General features: G+C 36.2%; 1 protein-coding gene across 2 annotated transcripts in view; it reads left to right on the forward strand.

Annotated features, from left to right (window-relative positions):
* Kynu (kynureninase) overlaps positions 1-19,763 on the forward strand; it is a 169,308-nt gene that overhangs the window by 76,959 nt on the left and 72,586 nt on the right. For both annotated transcript variants that reach the window (XM_013358843.3, XM_040294268.2), the window contains exons 3-4: positions 9,579-9,699; positions 18,328-18,410. In XM_013358843.3, the coding sequence (XP_013214297.1) occupies positions 9,579-9,699; positions 18,328-18,410 (204 nt within the window). The remainder of the gene's footprint in view (positions 1-9,578; positions 9,700-18,327; positions 18,411-19,763) is intronic.

Here is a 19,763-nt window from a genome sequence, read left to right on the forward strand (position 1 = left end):
GAAAGAGAGAGAAGAAAGAGAGAGCAAGAGCAAGAGAGACAGAGAGAGCAAGAGAGAGAGACAGAGCAAGAGAGCAAGAGAGAGAGGGGCCCGGCAGGAGAGAGTTTTTATAGCCCAAATCTAATGAGGTCTCTGGGTCTGCAAGCTGCCTTGTTGGCACAAGGGGGGCTGAGTGTTCAGCCTTGAGTGGGGGCTTGGGTGTTTAGGCTTGAAGCAAACAGGTGATAAAGAACCAGACAGAGGGTTTGAGTGTCCAGGTCACCCTGCAGCTAACTTTGTTTGGCAAGCCCTACAGACAACTTACTCAGCCTGTCCTGCACCTAACAGATTTCACTCACCATTCAGAGAAGACTAACATGTTCACAATGAGACAAGACAAAGGAGATTCTGCAAATGGACTGTAGTAGCATTTTTTGTCAATATCCCTCTGGGAAATATATTCAAAGTCCCATGAGATTTGGGGGAGCATAGCCTCACATTCCTATGAAGAAAAAAAGTACCAGTATTCCCTCAGTACAATACCAAGAAATTAAATATTATTGAACTATCCTTAACATTAATAAGGTATTATTGTTGCATGAAATATCAATACTAAGGCATGCAGCAATACAAAATGTTTTCACTCATTACATTTTGAACAATAGTAAAGAGTAAAAATAAAGAAATCTTCAGTAAAATGTACAAAAAATAAACCTACAGTATCTCTTCCACTGACTCTTCCTAATCTTTAAGGACTTACTTCTACTCCAATCAGAAGTAGGAATAATGGAATTCTCTTGGAGTTCTTACAGTCTCACTTTATTGATAGTTTGGAATTTCTGGCTATCTTTGAATTCATGCTGTCTTTGAATTTCCCAGAGATGAAAGAAAAAAAAAAAAAAACAAAAGAAGGAGACGAAGAAAAGAAACAGGAAACCCAATGCCTGTGTAGTCGTATTTTGAGTTCTAATGTTTTCCCTCCAAAACACAGATGCTCAGTGACCAATCAGTGGAGTTATATTCCAATTTAGTAATCATAAGTTGAAAATGCACTTAGTACACCTAACCTACTGAATACCATAGCTAAGCATCACAACACACCTTAGAGTATCAGTTGTTTACCTTTATGGTCACATGGCTGACTGGATGCTGTGCCTGGCTGCTTCTGGAGTGTGCCGACACCCAGGAGAAAATCAAAATTGAAAATGTGAAGTATAATTTCTACAGGACATGTATGTCTTTGCACCACCATAAAGTCCAAAAAAACCATAAGTAAGTAAAATTAGAAAACTAATTTTAAAAAATTAGTAAAATTAGTAAAGGTAAAAGCATAAGTTGAACCATGAAAATGGGTGGACTGTTTGTTCCTGTTTCCACCTATTTTTCAGAATCCTCAGATAGCTGCTTAGTGCACTTCAGTTACATTTACTGTGTCATATTGAAGTGTGCTTCACCATGTCAAGTTGTCTCTGACTTCTACTGAAGTATAAAAGGAAGGCTTTTCATAGTTAAAGAAAAAAATACCAATTAAGTCTAAATTATTCTAAATAGAAGGGACTTTGATTTAAAAACATTTTAAAATAAATGCCGAATATTAGCTAACTGTTCTTTCATGCTAATGACCAGAAACAGAATGGCTTCTTTGGAATTTTGACATGCAGTACTATGTGTATTATGTAATGAAAGCATATATTTTAAAAAAGTAATACTTTCCCTACAGGTTTGTTTCTGGGTCTTATTTGTGTACAGATAAAATTTTGACCTAATTTCTCAGAGGACTATGTCTTAGATTTATGAACATCAGTATAAATACCAGTTAAGTGCTATTCCAAATTGCTAAAATGCAATTCAATGTTGCCAACAATAACAACAACAAAAAGTCAATTACATTAGTAACATGATTATTAAGATGGGAACAATTTTGCAATTAGCCAGTTCTTACCCAACCGATTTATATTAAATGCCTATGCTCTTCTTGATAATACCACAGCTCCAAATAATCAAACTACAATGAAATAAACACAGCTGGAATCCCTCTGCTTTCCATTACTAATTATAATACAATCAGCAAAAATTTCATGCTCACTAACCTGCAAAAATATTGCATATCTTTGGAGAACATCTTTCTTTTCTTTCTTTTATTTTTCTTAATTTGAAAAAGGAATTTCTTATTTTAAAACAAAAACAAAAGCAGAAACACAATTTTTCTCAATTTTCTAAATGAGGCATCTAATAATATCTACCTGTCACACAGACATTCAATAAAGTGTTATCTTTTCATACACATAGGGAGAAAAAGATCTGTTGGATATGAATTCTTTCAAAACCAATAAACAATATATTTCTTTCATGAGTGAACCTTCACAAAGATTTTTTTTTTTTCCAAATTTGCAGGCTGGAAACATGTCATGGACACCCTAGCAATCATGACAACCTGCCCCAAGATGCTGGTGAACCAAGCAAGTTTTGAGTATTACAATCACAGGCCATAGTTTGACTCAGATTTGCTTCTTCACATCATTTTGTGTTCTCAACTTCTCCTAAAGAACGAAAGGCAGGAAGTGGTATTCTATAGCTAAAAGGAAAAATATATCAAAACTAAACTGTATTTTAAAAGAATGAGCCGGGTGTGGAGGTTCACACTTGTAATTCTAGCTACCCCAGAGGCTGAGGCAGGAGTGTCATAAGTTTAAGTCCAGTCTGGGCAATTTGGTGTGACCCTATCTCAAAAAAAAAAAAAAAAAAGAATTGGGGGACATAACTTATTATACTTGCCTAGGAGGTCCTGGCTTCCATCTCCAGTAACTAACACGCACACACACACACACACACACACACACACACACAAACCAGAGGAAGAAGAACAAGAACAACAACAAGAACAAGAGAGCCATCTATAGAACAGAAAGAGAGGCCTAGAACAGATCTATCAGAAAGAACTAACCCTGCCAACAAATTGGTTTGGGGCTTCTTGCCTCTAAAACTTTCCAAAACTATTAGAAAATATTTTTCTGCTGTTTAAGCCATCAAGATTGTGGAGTATTATTATAGTAACCACAGCAAACAAATTGAGAGAGCATATAACAAGAAGCAAACATTCCCAGTTTGTTAGAGTCTGTAAACAAGTCAGGATGGTGCCTGGCATTTTGCCAGAGGGAGTGGTTTGTGAAGTAACGCCAGGGAGCCATTAAGTGTGGAGATTCCTTATTGGTTGACTGCTGTATCTGGTTTATGTTAATTAAGATAAGCTGTGTGGAATATATATACCCCTCCTGTCCTACAATAAACCGCTCCCACTCCTGCTGTATCAATGTACACAAGTTGCTCGTCATCGCCCCCCCCCCCCAGGTTATTTTGCTGCAGCCGGACTGCAGCACCAGTTCAAGGAGCAATCATAGATCCATAGATCGTAGATACTTGGCTGATGAAGGAAATTAAGACCATGCCCAATCCTCTAGGATTTGAGAGTGACCGTTGGACAGAGCTCAACAACTTTTTTTTTTCTTTTGGTAACAAAATATATTTGCTTTTGCATTATTTATGGCTTTTCTTGTGCCATGATGACAGAAATGAGGCTTTGTAACAGAGACTAGATGACTCACAAAGCCAAAACTACTCACCTTTGGACTTTTTAAAGGAGAAATTTGCCTTCCCCTGCCTGGAACAAGAATACTTTGTAGGGGTCCTGCCTACTGGAGATTGACAAAGTCAAGTCAGCAAATGCTCTGACCTGGAAGCAAAACCACAGGAACCCCAGATAATGAGGCTGGTCAGTGTCTCCTCAGAATAGATCTAGACAGTTTGGATTAACAGGAAGAAATTGAGATACTTCATTTAAACCCAGTAGAGGAAGACCCCACAGCCAGCCCCGCCCCAGTGAACTAGAAGCAAAGAAGCAAAGGCATTAAAAGAGTTGAAAAATGGTGATGCCAACAAGAAGAGTTAGTGACAATCTTGAAGCAATATGACTTAATCAAAATTGGGGGCCCATTAAAAAATTTTACTTCAAAGGGGGATTTTAGAGCAAACTCCACAACCTTTGTGGAAAGGACACTGATGTGCAGAGAAAACTAAGAGGACCACTGAGAAACTGCAGAATCTTATGCTCTGCTGCAGTCTAGGTAGGCACAAAATCATGAGCCACTCAAGCAGGAACAAACTTTATTTTTTGAAAACTGCCGCCAATGCCCGTATGCCCCCGGGAAGAATCCCGATCGACCCACATGGCGTTCTCCTGGATCCTAAAAGGAAGTTCCTATTCTGGAAATCCCTCCTACTGCACTTCCCCAACCAATGAGAACTCTCCAGGAGTCCTGTAGCAGGCCCAGGTGGACAGCAGGAGTCCAATATCCATATGAGTGCAAATCTTAACATAATCATCTCATCTCAATGGCTAGCTGGCATCACCTTTCAACCAAAAATGCCATGCATCATATTACTTGGCTGTGGCTCTTAGTATCTCCCCTCTTCTGTTTAATTAAGCAACAAGCAATCTGGCTAGGAACCGTGTCTGTTAGGTTTGTCCAATTCAACATATGGTTCTTACCCGTCATCTGAAAACTGACCTCTAGGTGTTAGTCTCCTGTCTTAGGTTGATACCACTGCAATTGGATCATACCCGTCACTGACTACCAGTCCAGCATATAGCCATACTTGTGGATAGGCCTATGCACCAGTGGGGGGGTGAGGCTCTTTGCCTCACCTCTGTTGGCCCCCAAATTTGGCCTTGGTGCCGGTGGGGGGGTGAGATTCTTTGCCTCACCTCTGTTGGCCCCCCAAATTAGACCATCACTAGTAGAAGGGAGGAGGATACAGAAATGCCACGACACCAAGTCAATTGACGGTTCTTTAGGAAAAATTGCAACACTGGTGACACATCAGCAAAGATACTCCAGCACTACCATAATTTGCTGCATCAACAGATAGAGCACAATGCATAGAAGTGATACATAGTCCAGGCAAGTTTTGTAAGCAGTTCAAAGCAGAGGAATCTATCAATATGTCCATTTCCTCCCAAAATAAATCGACTCAGTGATTGAGCATTACTTGTTGAGTTATTATTCATTGATGCATCAGTTTATACAGTTTGTTGTGATAACTATCAAAGAAACTGTAGTTTGATTTTATCTTGTCTTCACCGGCACTGGGATGAAGATAGGAATTCTGACAATGATGCTAAAAAAAAATTATGTAACATTTCTACAGGTACTAAGAAAACAATTTTTTGAACAATTTACATTATCCTGAACAGAATTATTAAATATAATGAAAAGGAAAGGTGAAAGTAAACAAACAGATCTGTTAACCTGCTTATTTGTACACATATTAAAACAATCTTCAACAGCTGTTTACCCAATTTAAATTAAACCATTAAAATCACGTGAATAATAAAAAAATTTGGATCCATTTATTCATGAGCGCTCCTCATATGTGATATATGGACATACGCACATACAGACATACAACACAAAACAGAAGTGTGCACACGTAACATACAACACATAAGACAATAGTAAAGGCCTTGTAGCTTTACCTAGGTGAAATCTCCACTGCAATGTTTAAAAACTCCACAGTCAAAAAATAAAACTGATCAGAAAAACATTAACCTAGGTCTGTATGAGCTCAAAAATAAAATAGAACTTTATGATGTGGGAAAAAGCAATAATAAAAGAGATATTGAAAAAAGCATCCTGGTTAATCATTGTCGCAGATGTAAGAATCCAAATTTAAAAAGTTTAGAGTAAAAAGGGTTATTTTTAAGTTTATCTTTGGGGGATATATACCCCTTTCCAATGCCCTAGTTGGCAATTCTACTTTTAAAGAAAAGAAATACATCAGTGTCATCCTACAATAAATATTTTTTGCAAAACATCAAATCCTCAATATGCTAAAAAAATAAATTGTCAACAGTAGAAAATAAACTGAAAAGCAAAAATGACTGGCATACATCAATACTGACTTAAGCTTCAGAAGAAAAGAATAAAAACAATGAGTGTTTCAGGAAGGGGACTTTTCCCAGTCCATGAACATGAAATATTAAATAAGTCATCCAGCAGAATCTAAAAATGTCAAGCTGTACAAGATCAGGTAGCTGGCTCTGAAGGACTAGGAAGTTTGTGTGCACTTAGAACCCAAACATTCTTTAGGATTGTATCTAGAAAGCACAGGAGCCATGAAACACACAGAGATATTCTAGGAGACTCTAGATTTGGACTACAGGTTGAGTAAACAGCAGGTGATTATCAGTCATGATCAATGTGATGATAATCAGTGACTATTGACATGACAACCTTGAGGATGAGAAGCAGCCAGTCATGTCTGACTCTGAGGTCCACAAATAGTGAGTATCCTAACCAAGGGGATCCTCTTGGCACAAACACAGAAAAACAAAACAAAACAAAAAACCCAGCACTCAGGAAATAAAAAGAATCCTTTGATTCAAGAATATCCAGGGGGGCTGGGGATGTGGCTCAAGCGGTAGCGCGCTCGCCTGGCATGCGTGCGGCCAGGGTTCCATCCTCAGCACTACATACCAACAAAGATGTTGTGTCCGCCGAGAACTAAAAAATAAATATTAAAAATTCTCTCCCTCCCTCCCCCCCCCCCTCTCTCTCTCTTCTCTCACTCTCTCTTAAAAAAAAAAAAGAATATCCAGGGCTGGGGACTTAGCTCAGTGGCAGAATCCTTGTCTAACATGGGTGAAGCCCTGCATTTAATCCCCAGGACACCCCCACCCACCAAAATTAACTATATCCAGGGGGCTATAGATGAAGGTCTGATGGAATTTTTTTGGGAAATGCTATGTTTAATCTACTTTTTTCTTTCTGCATATGAAATATTAAAAGAGTAGCTGGGCTGCAGCAAACAACAAAGAATAGAAAGGAAAAAAGGAGGAAAAACATGATATATATAATTATAAACATCTATGGGCATGATGTATTCTTTGTTTACCTGCTATCTAAGGGGCCTCTCCACAACGTCAAGGGCTCTTCACTAACTTGACTCCACACCCTCCAAACCTCTCTCATAATTAGTTATTGAGAAGTTGCATACAGTGGGTTATGTATGAGGATGGGAGGTTGTTCTTACTAACCTCTGATCTCAGCTGTCCTCACAGAGCTAACTTCATGCTGTCTTTGCTCTAAGAAGTCACTCAGGCAATGCTATCATAGAGAACAAGAAGAAATGAACCTGTAATACCTACAAGTGGGTGACACTCCAGGAATCACCATTCAGGTGGATGAGTAGGTCATAAGTTGAACTTGTTTGAAGGACAGTAATGTGGGAAAAAATAAACTCATTTCAATTTATTCTACAAAACCCAATCATAAAATAAACTAGCTCTAGTGTTTAGTACAGTTAAGAATTGGAGTGGTCAGGCTTGGGATGTAGCTCATTGGTTAAGTGCTTACCTAGCATGTGTGAGGCCCTGGGTTGGACCCAGTACCAGCAGAAAAAAAAAAAAAAATTGAAGAGGTCAATATGAGGAAGAGGATCTTTTATTTGGTACAATTTGTCACTGTCATTACTATCTTCTTTATAGCAATGAATATAATTTTTATTTTCAAAACAATATCAAATTTGATACTACTAGATTTGATTAAAATATCTGACTCCTAGCAGAACACGGTGATTCATGGTTATAAGCCCAGCTTCTTGGAGTTAAGGCAGGAGGATCACAAATTCAAAGCCAGTTGGCTCAATTTAGCAAGATCCTGTCTCAAAATAAAATAATTTGATTCCTTCATTTTAGAATTTCTCTTCCTTTTTGCTAGGTTTCCCACAGCCTCCTCTTGGTGTCCTTAGAAATCTGTGAGACCACAAAGATCTCTTCCTTGCCTTTGAGCCAACTTCTCTGTCCATATGAGCCCAGGTGGCTTCACCGATAGCAGACCCTTTCTCCCATAAGTCTCCTACCCAGTCACCACACATACTCAGGGCAAATGCCATTAGCAGGGTCTGAGGTCTTCCATGGAGCCACTTTCAGAGAGTACATTCCTCTGTTCCCTAAGTCTTATGGAAGGCACCATTCTATGAAGTGGGAGAACATGCTTTCTCTTCAACCCTTGGGTCACTGTCCTTCTTTCTTGGGACCTTATACTGAACCACCTTCAGCTTTTAATAGAAAACTTGCTGACCCTGCCACTGGCACAACAAAAGCCTAGGAATGCAAGGATTAAGGTTCAGCTTGTCTTTTAAGTTATACAAATCACACGGAACTGGGGTGGAAAATAGTGGGTTAGGTTTTCATTCTTTTGTGTTGTTGCAAAACACACTCTATTTTACTACCTTATATAATATTGAGTATGTGTTCATGAAATGTATTTGGTCTGAGATTTATTAAACAAACAATTCAGCCAAGAAAAAAAGAACATAGTAAAAGGCAATGGATGACCACACTGTTGGATGGCATGGAATGAGAGATAACTGGGACGGGAATTCTGCCTTACTTTCACATTGAACATACTCAAAAATGAGTTTCTTGATGAAGCAGCCCATTACCTATTTCTTGGGGAAAGCATGAGCAATGAAAGAAGTCAAGGCAGTAGGGGCAGAGATCTGATGGTTTTCTGGATATCCTGAGTCATCAGTGGGGCTGACACACAGGGAGGTTCTTCAGCCTTGCAAATGTGCTTGTTTGAATGCTAAATTGAATCTTGTACACCAATTGAAAGCTCCAAATTTTAAATGAATCCTTTGATATTTGTTCCCTAAGTCAACAAAGAACTATCAGTGAATCTAACTTAAATGGATGAATAATATTAACACTTCTTTTATTGGGTCAGGCTTAAAAGATTCCAATAAACAAGTGGCTCTGTTCTATAAAAGAAATCAGGTTCAAATAGATGGTGTGCCTTTAAAATGTCTTTAAAGCTTTTATTTAGCAATTTGAAGTAAAAAAAAAAGTATGGTTCTCCATGATTCCAGGGAAATATCAGCAAGGTGCTGAGTCATTTTCCCCAAAGAATTAAAAGAAAATTCAGTAGTTTACAATTGTGATGATCAGCTTGTATTTTCTCCCTGTTTGAAGCACAAGGATTGCTTGTTTGTTACTTTGTTTCTATGCAGTCTAGGGTAAAGTATAAGATAGAAAAAAATCACTGAAATTCTGATTTGTTTGAATAAAAGGTAGACATAGAGAACAATCTTTGTTTCTACACTTCTTATTATAAATATGTGTATCGATATATTATAAAAATATATATGTCCAATATATATACCTCATATTATAATCTTTCAAGTTTTCAAAATTTGTTGTCTACAAACATGGAATAATTCAGTGTTAGTACTTGATATAAATTCTGATTGCCTTTGGCTGTTTATGACTGGGAGTAGTTACTAATTTAAATTTCCTCTTGTACCACAGTAAATATGAAAGATCATCACAATTCCCTCTGTAGTTTAAATTATGTTTCAATATAGAAATGCAAAAGGTTAATTACTTTTCAGAGAATCTGATGTATTCCTCGATACTAATTGTAAGTTATTTATTATCTTTCTTGGAGTTAATTCTATTAATTGTTTGCCCTGGATTAACAATGACAAATAGAAGCCTGTTAATTGAATAAGCACTTTTTTTTTTATTCCCTGTGTTTCAGTTGATTTATCTTTAGTGAATAAGGAAGAAAATTCCATTTATTTCTTGGGGAATTCTCTTGGCCTTCAACCAAAATTGGTTAAAACATTTCTTGAAGAAGAACTTGATAAATGGGCCAAAATGTGAGTATTATTTTATTTATTTATTTATTTTTGGTACTGGGGATTGAACCCAGTGATGCTTTACCACTGAGCTACAATTCCCAGCTGTTATGGTTTAGATGTGGTGTCCCCCAAAAGTTCATGTGCAAGACAATGCAAGAAGGTTCAGAGAAGAAATGATTGGGTTAAAGCTCTCTTTTTTTGTGTGCTTTAATGTTCCACCCAAGACTCTGTCATTGAGAAAGATGCTTCACTGCAGCTTAGCGAAGCAGGCTTGCTAACCCTGAGGAGTCATAGTCGGGACCATTCTTCCTGTATCTCTTCAGTGCTGCTTTTCTCTTCTGACTGTGAAGTGCTTCACATTCTCTCTCTTCCTGACCCTAATCGTGTGAGTCCAACCTTCTCAGCCACATGTTTTGTGAATTAGTCCCCTGATAAGGATTAACTGAGTGGTAACTGAAGTGGTAGGGTGTGGCTGGAGGAATTGGGAATTGGGTCATGGCTTTTCGTAATAGATTTGTATCTGGCAAGCGGAGACCTCTCTCTCTCTCTCTGCTTTCTGATCACCAACATGAGAGGTTTCCCTCTGCCACACTCTTCTGCCATGTTGTTCCTGTCTCACCTTAAGCCCTGAGGAATACAGCCAGCTGTCTCTGGATTGAGACCTATGAAACCCATGAGCCCTCCTCTACAGTTGTGCTTGTTGGGTCATTTAGTCACAGCAGCAAAATCTGACAAAAACACCAGTCTTTTCTATATTTTATTTTGATATAGTGTCTCACTAAATTGATTCGGACCTTACTAATTTGCTGAGGCTGGATTTGAAATTAAGATCCTCCTGCCTCAGTCTCTGGAGTCACTGGAATTATAAGTGAGTGCCACTGCACCTGGTTCTTATTTTAAAAGCTATGATTCTAAATCTCACATGAAAAACTTAAAACATCACACAGATGGTTATGTAATATTTGGACTAGAGCAGAAGGAAACATTAGGGATTGTGCTGCTCAAACTTTTATATGTATGATCAGAATAAGGTGAAGTGGCAAGTCAGTGTCAAGGTCAAGAGTAAAACTTTTTAACATATAAACATTTAAATCTCCTTTGCGTTCACATATCTACATCATACGTAGTCATTGTATTTCTTTAGTGTTTAACAAAGTAGTTGATATTGAGGAATTTCCTTTTTTATGATTAGTTCTTACCTAAACTTATGTTTATAAACAAGGAACCAAAGCTTGTTGTGGAGGTAAGAGGTTGATGAGCAGAGAGTACTTTTCTACCCAAGAGCCTGACGCATTGAGAAAGATGCTTCACTGCAGCTTACCTAAGCAGGCTTGCTAACCATGAGGAGAAGCAGTAGGGACCATTCTCCCGGTCTCTCTTCTGTGCCATTTTTCTCTTCTGACTGTGAAGTGCTTCACATTTTCTCTTCCTGACCTTCTCCTGTGAGTCCAACCTTCTCACTACATTGATTATCCTTCCCAAAATGTTACTGTTCTTCCATCTCCTTAAAAACTTTTCCATTTTTTTTGTATGTACTGAATTACTTCAAGGTGTATTAACATTTCTATATCCTTATTTATGTGTTGAAAGACTTTGCATTCTCCTCTTCTGGTTATTCATGAAGTATGTGGTGGGTTATTGTGAACTATGTTTCCCCCACTGTTTTGTAGAACACTAGAATTCATTACTTTCCTCTGTTTAGGCATTAAGTATTTAACTTATCAATATCCTTTCTTGATTAGGCAGGTGAGAGATACCTATTTTCACTAGTTTTATATTGTTAGCTATAGTTAAAACCCTGGATAAAAATTACCTAGCTTTGTGTATTTTCTAACTTTCCCCAGTAATCACTGACAAAGTTGAAACTAGAATTATTTTTTAAATAGTCAAATGTTTTTATTTATAAATTTTGAAGTGCTTAAATGTGTTAAAATATTTTTTTAAAAAACTGGAAATATTTTAAAAATATTTTCTGCTTATTTAAAGTTGAAAAATCAATATATATGAGCCAAACTGAAGGTCAGGAAACAAAATTTCAGAAAAATAAAACCAAACCAATTAAGAATTCTGAAAGCAAGAGATTTGGCTCTCATAGGAACTCTGAATGTTTTCTTAGCATTCTTCATTCTCCATTCTACTCATCATTCATATTGGGAAGATTGTTCTTTAAAGTTTTGTTTATACTGACTGTGCAAATGACTACTGCTGGGGCTATTAGGTGACACTGCAACATTCTTAATTTTCATGGTGAAGGAATGAAAGTTTTCAAATTAATGCAAGAGTAACATAAGTGTTTATAATTTATGAAGCCTGCTATAACTTTATCTGCATAAGTTCTATGCGTAAATTGCAAAACACATATCACCATATTAGGAAGCATTTTGCACTAGCAGGTTTTAATATTTAATAAATGAGGGTCATAGTTAATAAAAATGGTTGATATGCATTTTTTGGCCTTAATGTAAGAGAGAGCAGAGAATTAGATTGAATGGATTTGAACTTTAGAGAGTGTCCTTGCCTCTTGGATATTCATTCAGCAAAGTTGTGAGTTTTTATCCTCTAGGCATTTAAAAAAGATGCTGTCCTGCTATTCTATTGATATCTTTGTGGTTATTGTATGTTAGCAAGAGATTGGTTGATTACTTCTAGGACATTAAAATTATACTTCAAGAAAATGCTTCTCTTCCATAACAACTTCTATTGTCATAGTCTTAAATTGTTTTACCTTATTTTCATTGGATGATTCAGAAAGGAGATGCATTTTAATTCTTTTAGGCAATGTAAACTGAATTAAAGAATTTTGAGCAAAAGATACCCATTCCATCCTTGCTACGTGTGTTTTACCAAGCCTTCTTGCTTTACCCTGTGGTGGCCTAGTCAACATCCTGGCCCCACCTGCTCCTAAATTGTTTATAATTTATTTGCTCCTCAATGGTTAGGCTCAGTGGCACATGTTTGTAATCCCTGGCACTTGGGCAGGTAGGAGGATAGCAAGTTCAAGGTCAGTCTGGGCAACTTAGCCAGACCCTGTCTCAAAATGAAATAAAAAGAATTGTGATTGTAGTTCAGAGGTAGAATGTTACTTGGTTCAATTCCAGTCCCAGAGATAGATAGATAGATAGATAGATAGATAGATAGATAGATAGATAGATAGATAGATAGATAGATAGAATGAATTAAATAAATCCTATTTCTCATCTTTTTGAGCTAAGGCTCTGTTAGAAGAAAATAATTTCACCAATTTAGAACTTTGTTCACAGTGACGAAATCAACTGACAACTGACAGATTAACTGGAGAAAGATTCATTTCTCACCCAGGTTTCTGCTCTCACAATAGCAGGGTGAAGGTTTTATAATCCAGCTTAACTAATGGGCTTCAGTGGGAAAATGTGAAAGGTTCTATTGATTTTTTTCATAGTGATGCTGATGCCAATGGGCAGTGTCTTCCTGACTGGGAGCTCTCCAGGAAGGAGATGAATGACAGCTGAATTTGTGCCTCCACACAAGAGGCCTCATCTTCCCACTGAGGATAGATGAATGACAGCTGTACATTTAGGAGGCTCTGCTAAGGTTTAGATAGTTTGTATTTCCAGAGGTTTCAGTTTCGGGTAGTCTTCCTGGCACTTGGGTGCGCACTGGGTCCCCTCTCTCTCTATTGCTTTGTTTTCTGTAGTAAATCTCCCCTATATGTGTTCAGTTTGCCTCCAGATCCAGGACTTCTCATTGTGGTGGTTTTAACTGATCACCTATTCCTCTTCACCTCCTTCAATCCCACCCACTCCTATTTTACTTCTTGGCTGATACTCGAGGTTGGTCTGTGCCTTCCTTTCTTGACCATTGGAAGATTATTACTCAAAGAGATTAAACATTAGCTAAACAGTCTAATACAAATTGAAGTTAACTGATTAGTTGGAAAAAATTAACAATGTGTTTACAATAATATTAAAAATTAGTGTGCTTTGATAAAACAGGAAAATTATTAAGGGACATAAACATCAAGACTCTGACCATCCAGGGCCTGTAAAGTAGGATATGCCATTTCACTCATGGATTCATCTTCGTCACTTTTTGTGGCTTATTGCAGACATACTGCTTATTAAAGTTGTCTACAGTATAAACCATTTGGATTGTGATGCACCCACCTGATCTTAGAATTCACATAATCACCATCCTTGATTACTGACACTAAAGGAAAGTCAAGGATAGGAGTATACTGAGAATATTTTGTTGTTTGTACTGGGAATTAAAAACTTAAAAATATTTTAGGACCTGTATTAGTCTATTACTCCAGCTCCAACAAAGTATCTGACACTAGATAACTTATACAGCACAGAAATCCATTTTCTCAAAATTCTGCAAGATCAAGGTGTAGCAGATTCAGTGTCTGGTGAAGTCCTCTCTACTTCAAAGATGAGGCTTCTTGCTAAGTCCTCACTAAGTAGTAGGGACAAACACCTTCATTCCAACTCTTTGATAAGGAATGAATCCTATTCATTAGATAATCATCATTGAATCACCTCCTAAAAGCCTCAGCTCTTAATACTGTCACATTGATGATCACATTTCAATTTCTGGATTTCAAAAGGACATATTCAGATTATAGTAGGATCCAAAAGGTATCTTCTAAAAAATTGTATTCACTTAAGGCAAAGCTATGAAAATAGTTTCCGTAGAAGCATTTACCTGTGTGTTTGTCTTAAAATAAATGGCCCAGATTATTTAAAGGGGAATAACATAGGTTAACAATCATACTTATAAAATTCAGCTAGAAGGCAATACTATATAAGTCCTGAAGAGCACAGTGTGAATTTACAATGGATATTGTGTCCCTAAGACAGAACCACATGCATTGTCACATGCATTGTCAAAATCTGCTAGATAAGTAGTGTTCTCTTTTTCACAGAAGCAGACACCTGCCACAGTTATGTCCTCATAGAAATTCTTATAAGGAGATTGTCAACTCAGGGAAGAATATTTAAAGTGAAAAGTAGCCCATCGAATTACGCATCAGAAACAAACCAGCTGACTGGTCAACAGTGACTTACTTTATAGGGCCATGTGTGTACAGTCAGGGCACTGAGGAAACATGTTTCATTCAATGAAAACATTTCTTTCTTTGTTATTTTATTTATTTTATTTTTTAAAGATATATGTATAAGAAAGTACAGGGCATGACATATTACAAAGAATGGCCAACATGCTGGTTGGCTTATCATTCATTGGTTAATGTGGGAGGGGAAGCTTGTAACCTCATTAAAGAAGGCTATGAAATTTTATCTCCTTTTGAGAGAAATTTTCTAAAAGTACAGACATTTTCTCTTTTGTAGAATGGCAAAAACACGGCCCAATTTTAAAGAGATCCAAATTTCTATTAAATTCCTAATTAGATTTTATATATGGCAATCTAATTTCATGAGCAAATGCTGTTCGTAATCATCTCGGAAAGCACCCCACTCATGGCAATGACTTATGCTGTAGTAACGAGTTAACTCTCTCTCATGTTCTCTTTTCCTTTCCAGTATTTGTAAAAGAAGATTGCAGCTTTGCAACAACTATTTTAAGCAGTTTTGAATGAAAGCAATATAAGATTTTTCTTAACTCTAATATATATGTTTGTAACTGCACTTTAATCTACATCAACTCTTTCTAATGACAGGCCACTTTACTTTGGGTTTATTTGGATAACACTTTCTAAATACATTTCACTACCTCAGGCTAGTAGGCTGACAAAATGAGGAAGCAGACTCGGTGTGTGATATTTTCAAGGATGGAGATGCCAAAAGCATTGCAGAAAGAAGCGTATCCTTAAAGATTATTACCCTGATGTCTACCAGAGTGAGGAGTAGGTGGCATAATATTCTGAGATATAAATTCTCTGAGGCAGAACATAGAATTTTACTACCTAAATGTAATAAGATGTATTGTGCTTTCAGCAAAGGCCATGGAGCTCTATGTGATTAAAATAAAAAAAGGATCCAAGTATCTGTCTTTAACTACCATTTAATGATAATGATTTTTGTCTTTAGCATTTATATTGGAAGTCAAGAAAGAGGCAAGCTGCAGGCTATCTAATAATAATATGAATAATAATAACTAAAAATTACCCTTCTCTTCTTCCTTAGTCCTTAGCAGTCTATGTTTATTCTGGAAATCCTTTTCCTTCATCTTAGTTTATATGGTAATGGAAATATTAGTTTAAAATTGTGTTATGCACCACATGCTGATGAAGGGAGTTTTAGCATTAGATTTACATAAAGAAAGAAGACTCAGCAAAGGGGTCCTATGTACCCATCCATCTCTTTTATATGTTATCTCATTTATTTTTTATGGCAACCCTTTAAGGTACATATAACCATTCATTTACTGTTACAAATGTGAACAGTTAGGCCCTGTGAGTTACTCATAAATGTGGTCTCAACACCAGTAGAGACCTGGAGTTGGCTTACACTAGATGATAAAACCAACTGTTAAATTTGCAGAATTTTGTTGGTAACATGAAATCAGCTATCATGGGAGGATTTACCCCAAGAACAGTAGTAAAGGCTGATGAATAGGGCTTCCATTCCCAGATCTCACTCTCTCTCTCCTACTAGGTGTACTAGCTCACACTGCCAGCTTACTGAAATTTAATTCATGGTTTCAAATCCAGGCTAGTATTACACACAGAAAAAGAATGTCTTGTTTATTTCATTCAAGTCTCCGAAGTTTATTATCCAAAGTACAGTTATAAACACACGAATTGGTGTGAATACATGATGTATACAACCAGATATATGAAAAACTGTGCTCCATATGTGCAATAAGAATCTTAAGGCATTCTGCTATCAACAAAGTCAGTTTTAAAAAGATTCCCCAAATCAAAGAGTGGCTTCTATCATCAAATACCAGGGAAAAGCAAAATAATTTTTTTTTTTTTAATGAAGAATGGGGCAATGAAATCACCCTTTTGCCTAGATCCTGGAATTTCAATCAAAACCAGTGAGAAGTTTTGAGCAAAATTCTTTGAACTTTCTAGGCAATATGTGCTACAGAAATGTGAGATATTATCATAAAAAACAAATTAATGATCCCAAATTAAATTATCCAAAAAAATATTGAAAGGGCATTAATTTAAAAAAAATGGTGTAAATAGGAAAAAAAAAGACCAATCTAACAGAGTTTCCTAAAATATAAGTACATAACAGCTCTTGAGATACTTTCCTTTATCCTTTTTATAATTTCTTGTATATTTTTCAAGTGTATTTTCCTCCTCATTTGATGAAAACTTCTTGAGATTCAAAGGACTATTATGTATCTTGTGTTTTTTCATTATGCCTACTAGGATATTTACTAGAATAAAAGTTAAACCAGAATTTGACAGTTGAATTGCTAGAACATAGGTCAGGATGTAGTGTTGTATTCAAATTTTATATACTTCTATTCAATTAATAGTTATGTTTTAAAACTAAATTTATAATCATTTCAGTCTCCAGCCTAAAAAACAGTATGTGTGTCTTAGTATAGACACTATAATATGCTTCAAGTACACAAGTAGAATGTTCAAACAGTCTTGAAATTTTAAAAATAAAAGAGAAAACAAAAGAACATCCAAGACTATAAAATATAGCAAAATAATGAAATAATATGTGGGCAATTTCCTTATTCCTCAACAAAAAGGAAATCCATTTTTAAAATGACAAGTTTTTTTTTAGTCCCTAAAGGATTACTTTTTGATTTTAAAATAGTACACTTTTATTTAATTGTTAAAACATTATGAAGGCCCACACAGAAATGCCTACTTGCTAATGCTGATATTTTAATTCAAGTATGGTGGCATACACCCATATTCCCAGCCAATCTGGAGTCTGAGGCATGAGTACTGTAAGTTCCAGTCCAAACTGGGAAACTTAGCGAAACCCTATCTCAATTTTTTTAATTGATTTAATTTTTTTAAATACAATACAGCAGAATGCATTACAATTCTTATTTCACATAGAGAGCACAATTTTTCATAGCTTTATATATAAAGTATGTTTATGCAATTCATGCCTTTATACATGTACTTTGTGGGTTTTTTTGCATTACAATTCTTATTACATATATATACCACAATTTTTCATATCTCTGTTTCTATATAAAGTATGCTGACACCCAATTCGAGTCTTCATACACGTACTTTGGATAATGATGTCCATCACATTCCTCCATCCTTGCTAATCCCCTGCCCCCTCCTTTTCCCTCCCACCCTTCTTCCCCATCTAGAATTCATCTAATCCTCCCATGCTCCCCGTCTCTACCCCACTATGAGTCAATTTTTTTTAAAAGAGAGAGAGAAAGAGAGAGAGAGAGAGAGAGAGAGAGAGAGAATTTTTTAATATTTATTTTTTAGTTTTCGGTGGACATAACATCTTTATTTTTTATGTGGTGCTGAGGATCAAACCCAGTGCCTAGCGCATGCCAGATGAGCTGCTACCACTTGAGCCACATCCCCAGTCCATGAGTCAATCTTTTTAAGAAAAGTTTGAGGAAGTTGCTCAGTGGTAGAACACTTGGGTTAAATTAACAGTACAAAAAAATCCCTGATATTTTAAAAAGTAGACATAAACATATTCATATGTATACATGCACACACAAAGCTAAGAAATGTTTGTCTTTTTTCAATTTTAGGGGAGCCTATGGGCATGATGTAGGAAAACGCCCTTGGATTGTAGGAGATGAGATCATTGTAGGCCTTATGAAGGACATTGTAGGTAAGTATATAATTCAAAGAATCCCCCCACTCTGATTGTCACTAGTGTCATTTAGTTATAAACATAAGTTATAAAGTCAAAATATTATTGATTAATATACTGAACTTCTACCCTAACCCATAGCAAAAAAAGGATAATGATAACTTTAGATTTGTTCATTCAAAGATTGCTATGATGAAAATAACCAGGTTATTTGGCACCAAAATGAAATGCACCTATTATATTTTCTTGTATATCTTTAAGCTAATATACACCCATTTACAACTTGTTCATTTTGTTAACTTACAGTTGAACACATTTTGGGCTGGGGATGTATGTAGCTAAATGCCTGAGGCCCTGGGTTTCAATCCTAGTACAATTATAAAAATAAATTTCACTAAATTGTATATAATATCATTACATAATAAAATAAACACTAAGTTTCACATGTTACAACTATAAACTACCATTCATATTTTGGATCATTTCAACTTAATTCCTGATGATCTATTTAAATTTAAGCCAAGTGTACTTGAAGATAATACAGCTGATCTGTTTTGATGTTCACATGAATTTAAGTGAATTACATATACTATTGATGGTATGAATCATAGTTTTGGATGGCAAATTGTTAATATTTTGGAAAAAGTTACTCATTTAGTTGGGTTGAATATCCAGCATTGATTGAAACCTTAATTGAAATTTAGAGTACTGATCAAAAACTAATGACATTTCAGCAATGGAATTGGTGTTATTTGTAAATATTTGAATGAATTTAAGAAACTTAAAATGCTTTGCAAAGCCTCACTTCCTTACAAGTATAAAAATATCCTTATTGGTGTTACTCACATTGCTTCACCTGACTCGAATTCAGGCCGGTAATCAGATGATTAAACAAACATGAAGGATGAATGGAATTAGAGTGGGCAAAGTAGAGTGGGAATGTAGCCCAGTGGTAAAGCATTTGCCTTCTATGTACAAGGCCCTTGTTCATTCTAATGTGCGTGCACACACACACACACACACACACACACACAATATTGTCATCAGGAGCGAGGTATGGTGGTATGCACCTATAAACCTAGCTTCTTGAGAGGCTAAGGCATGAAGATCACTTGAATCTGGGAGTGAAAGAACAGCCTGGGCAACATAACTAGACCCTACTTCAAAAACAAAGAAAAATTAGAGTGGAGGATAGGACTTATATACAGAAATAATTAGGACAAATCATTAAAATCTGTGGAATATCTTATTTCTTCAGAAAAGAAATATTGCACCTTTACTATATGCCAGGACTTGTGGTAGCCCCTGAAAGGAAATGATGAAAAGAATAGTATCTTTATTCTCATGAGACTCCCAGTAAAGGAAGTTACA

This window comes from Ictidomys tridecemlineatus, chromosome 7 (genome assembly GCF_052094955.1).
Source record: "Ictidomys tridecemlineatus isolate mIctTri1 chromosome 7, mIctTri1.hap1, whole genome shotgun sequence".
NCBI classification, from domain to species: Eukaryota; Metazoa; Chordata; class Mammalia; order Rodentia; family Sciuridae; genus Ictidomys; species Ictidomys tridecemlineatus.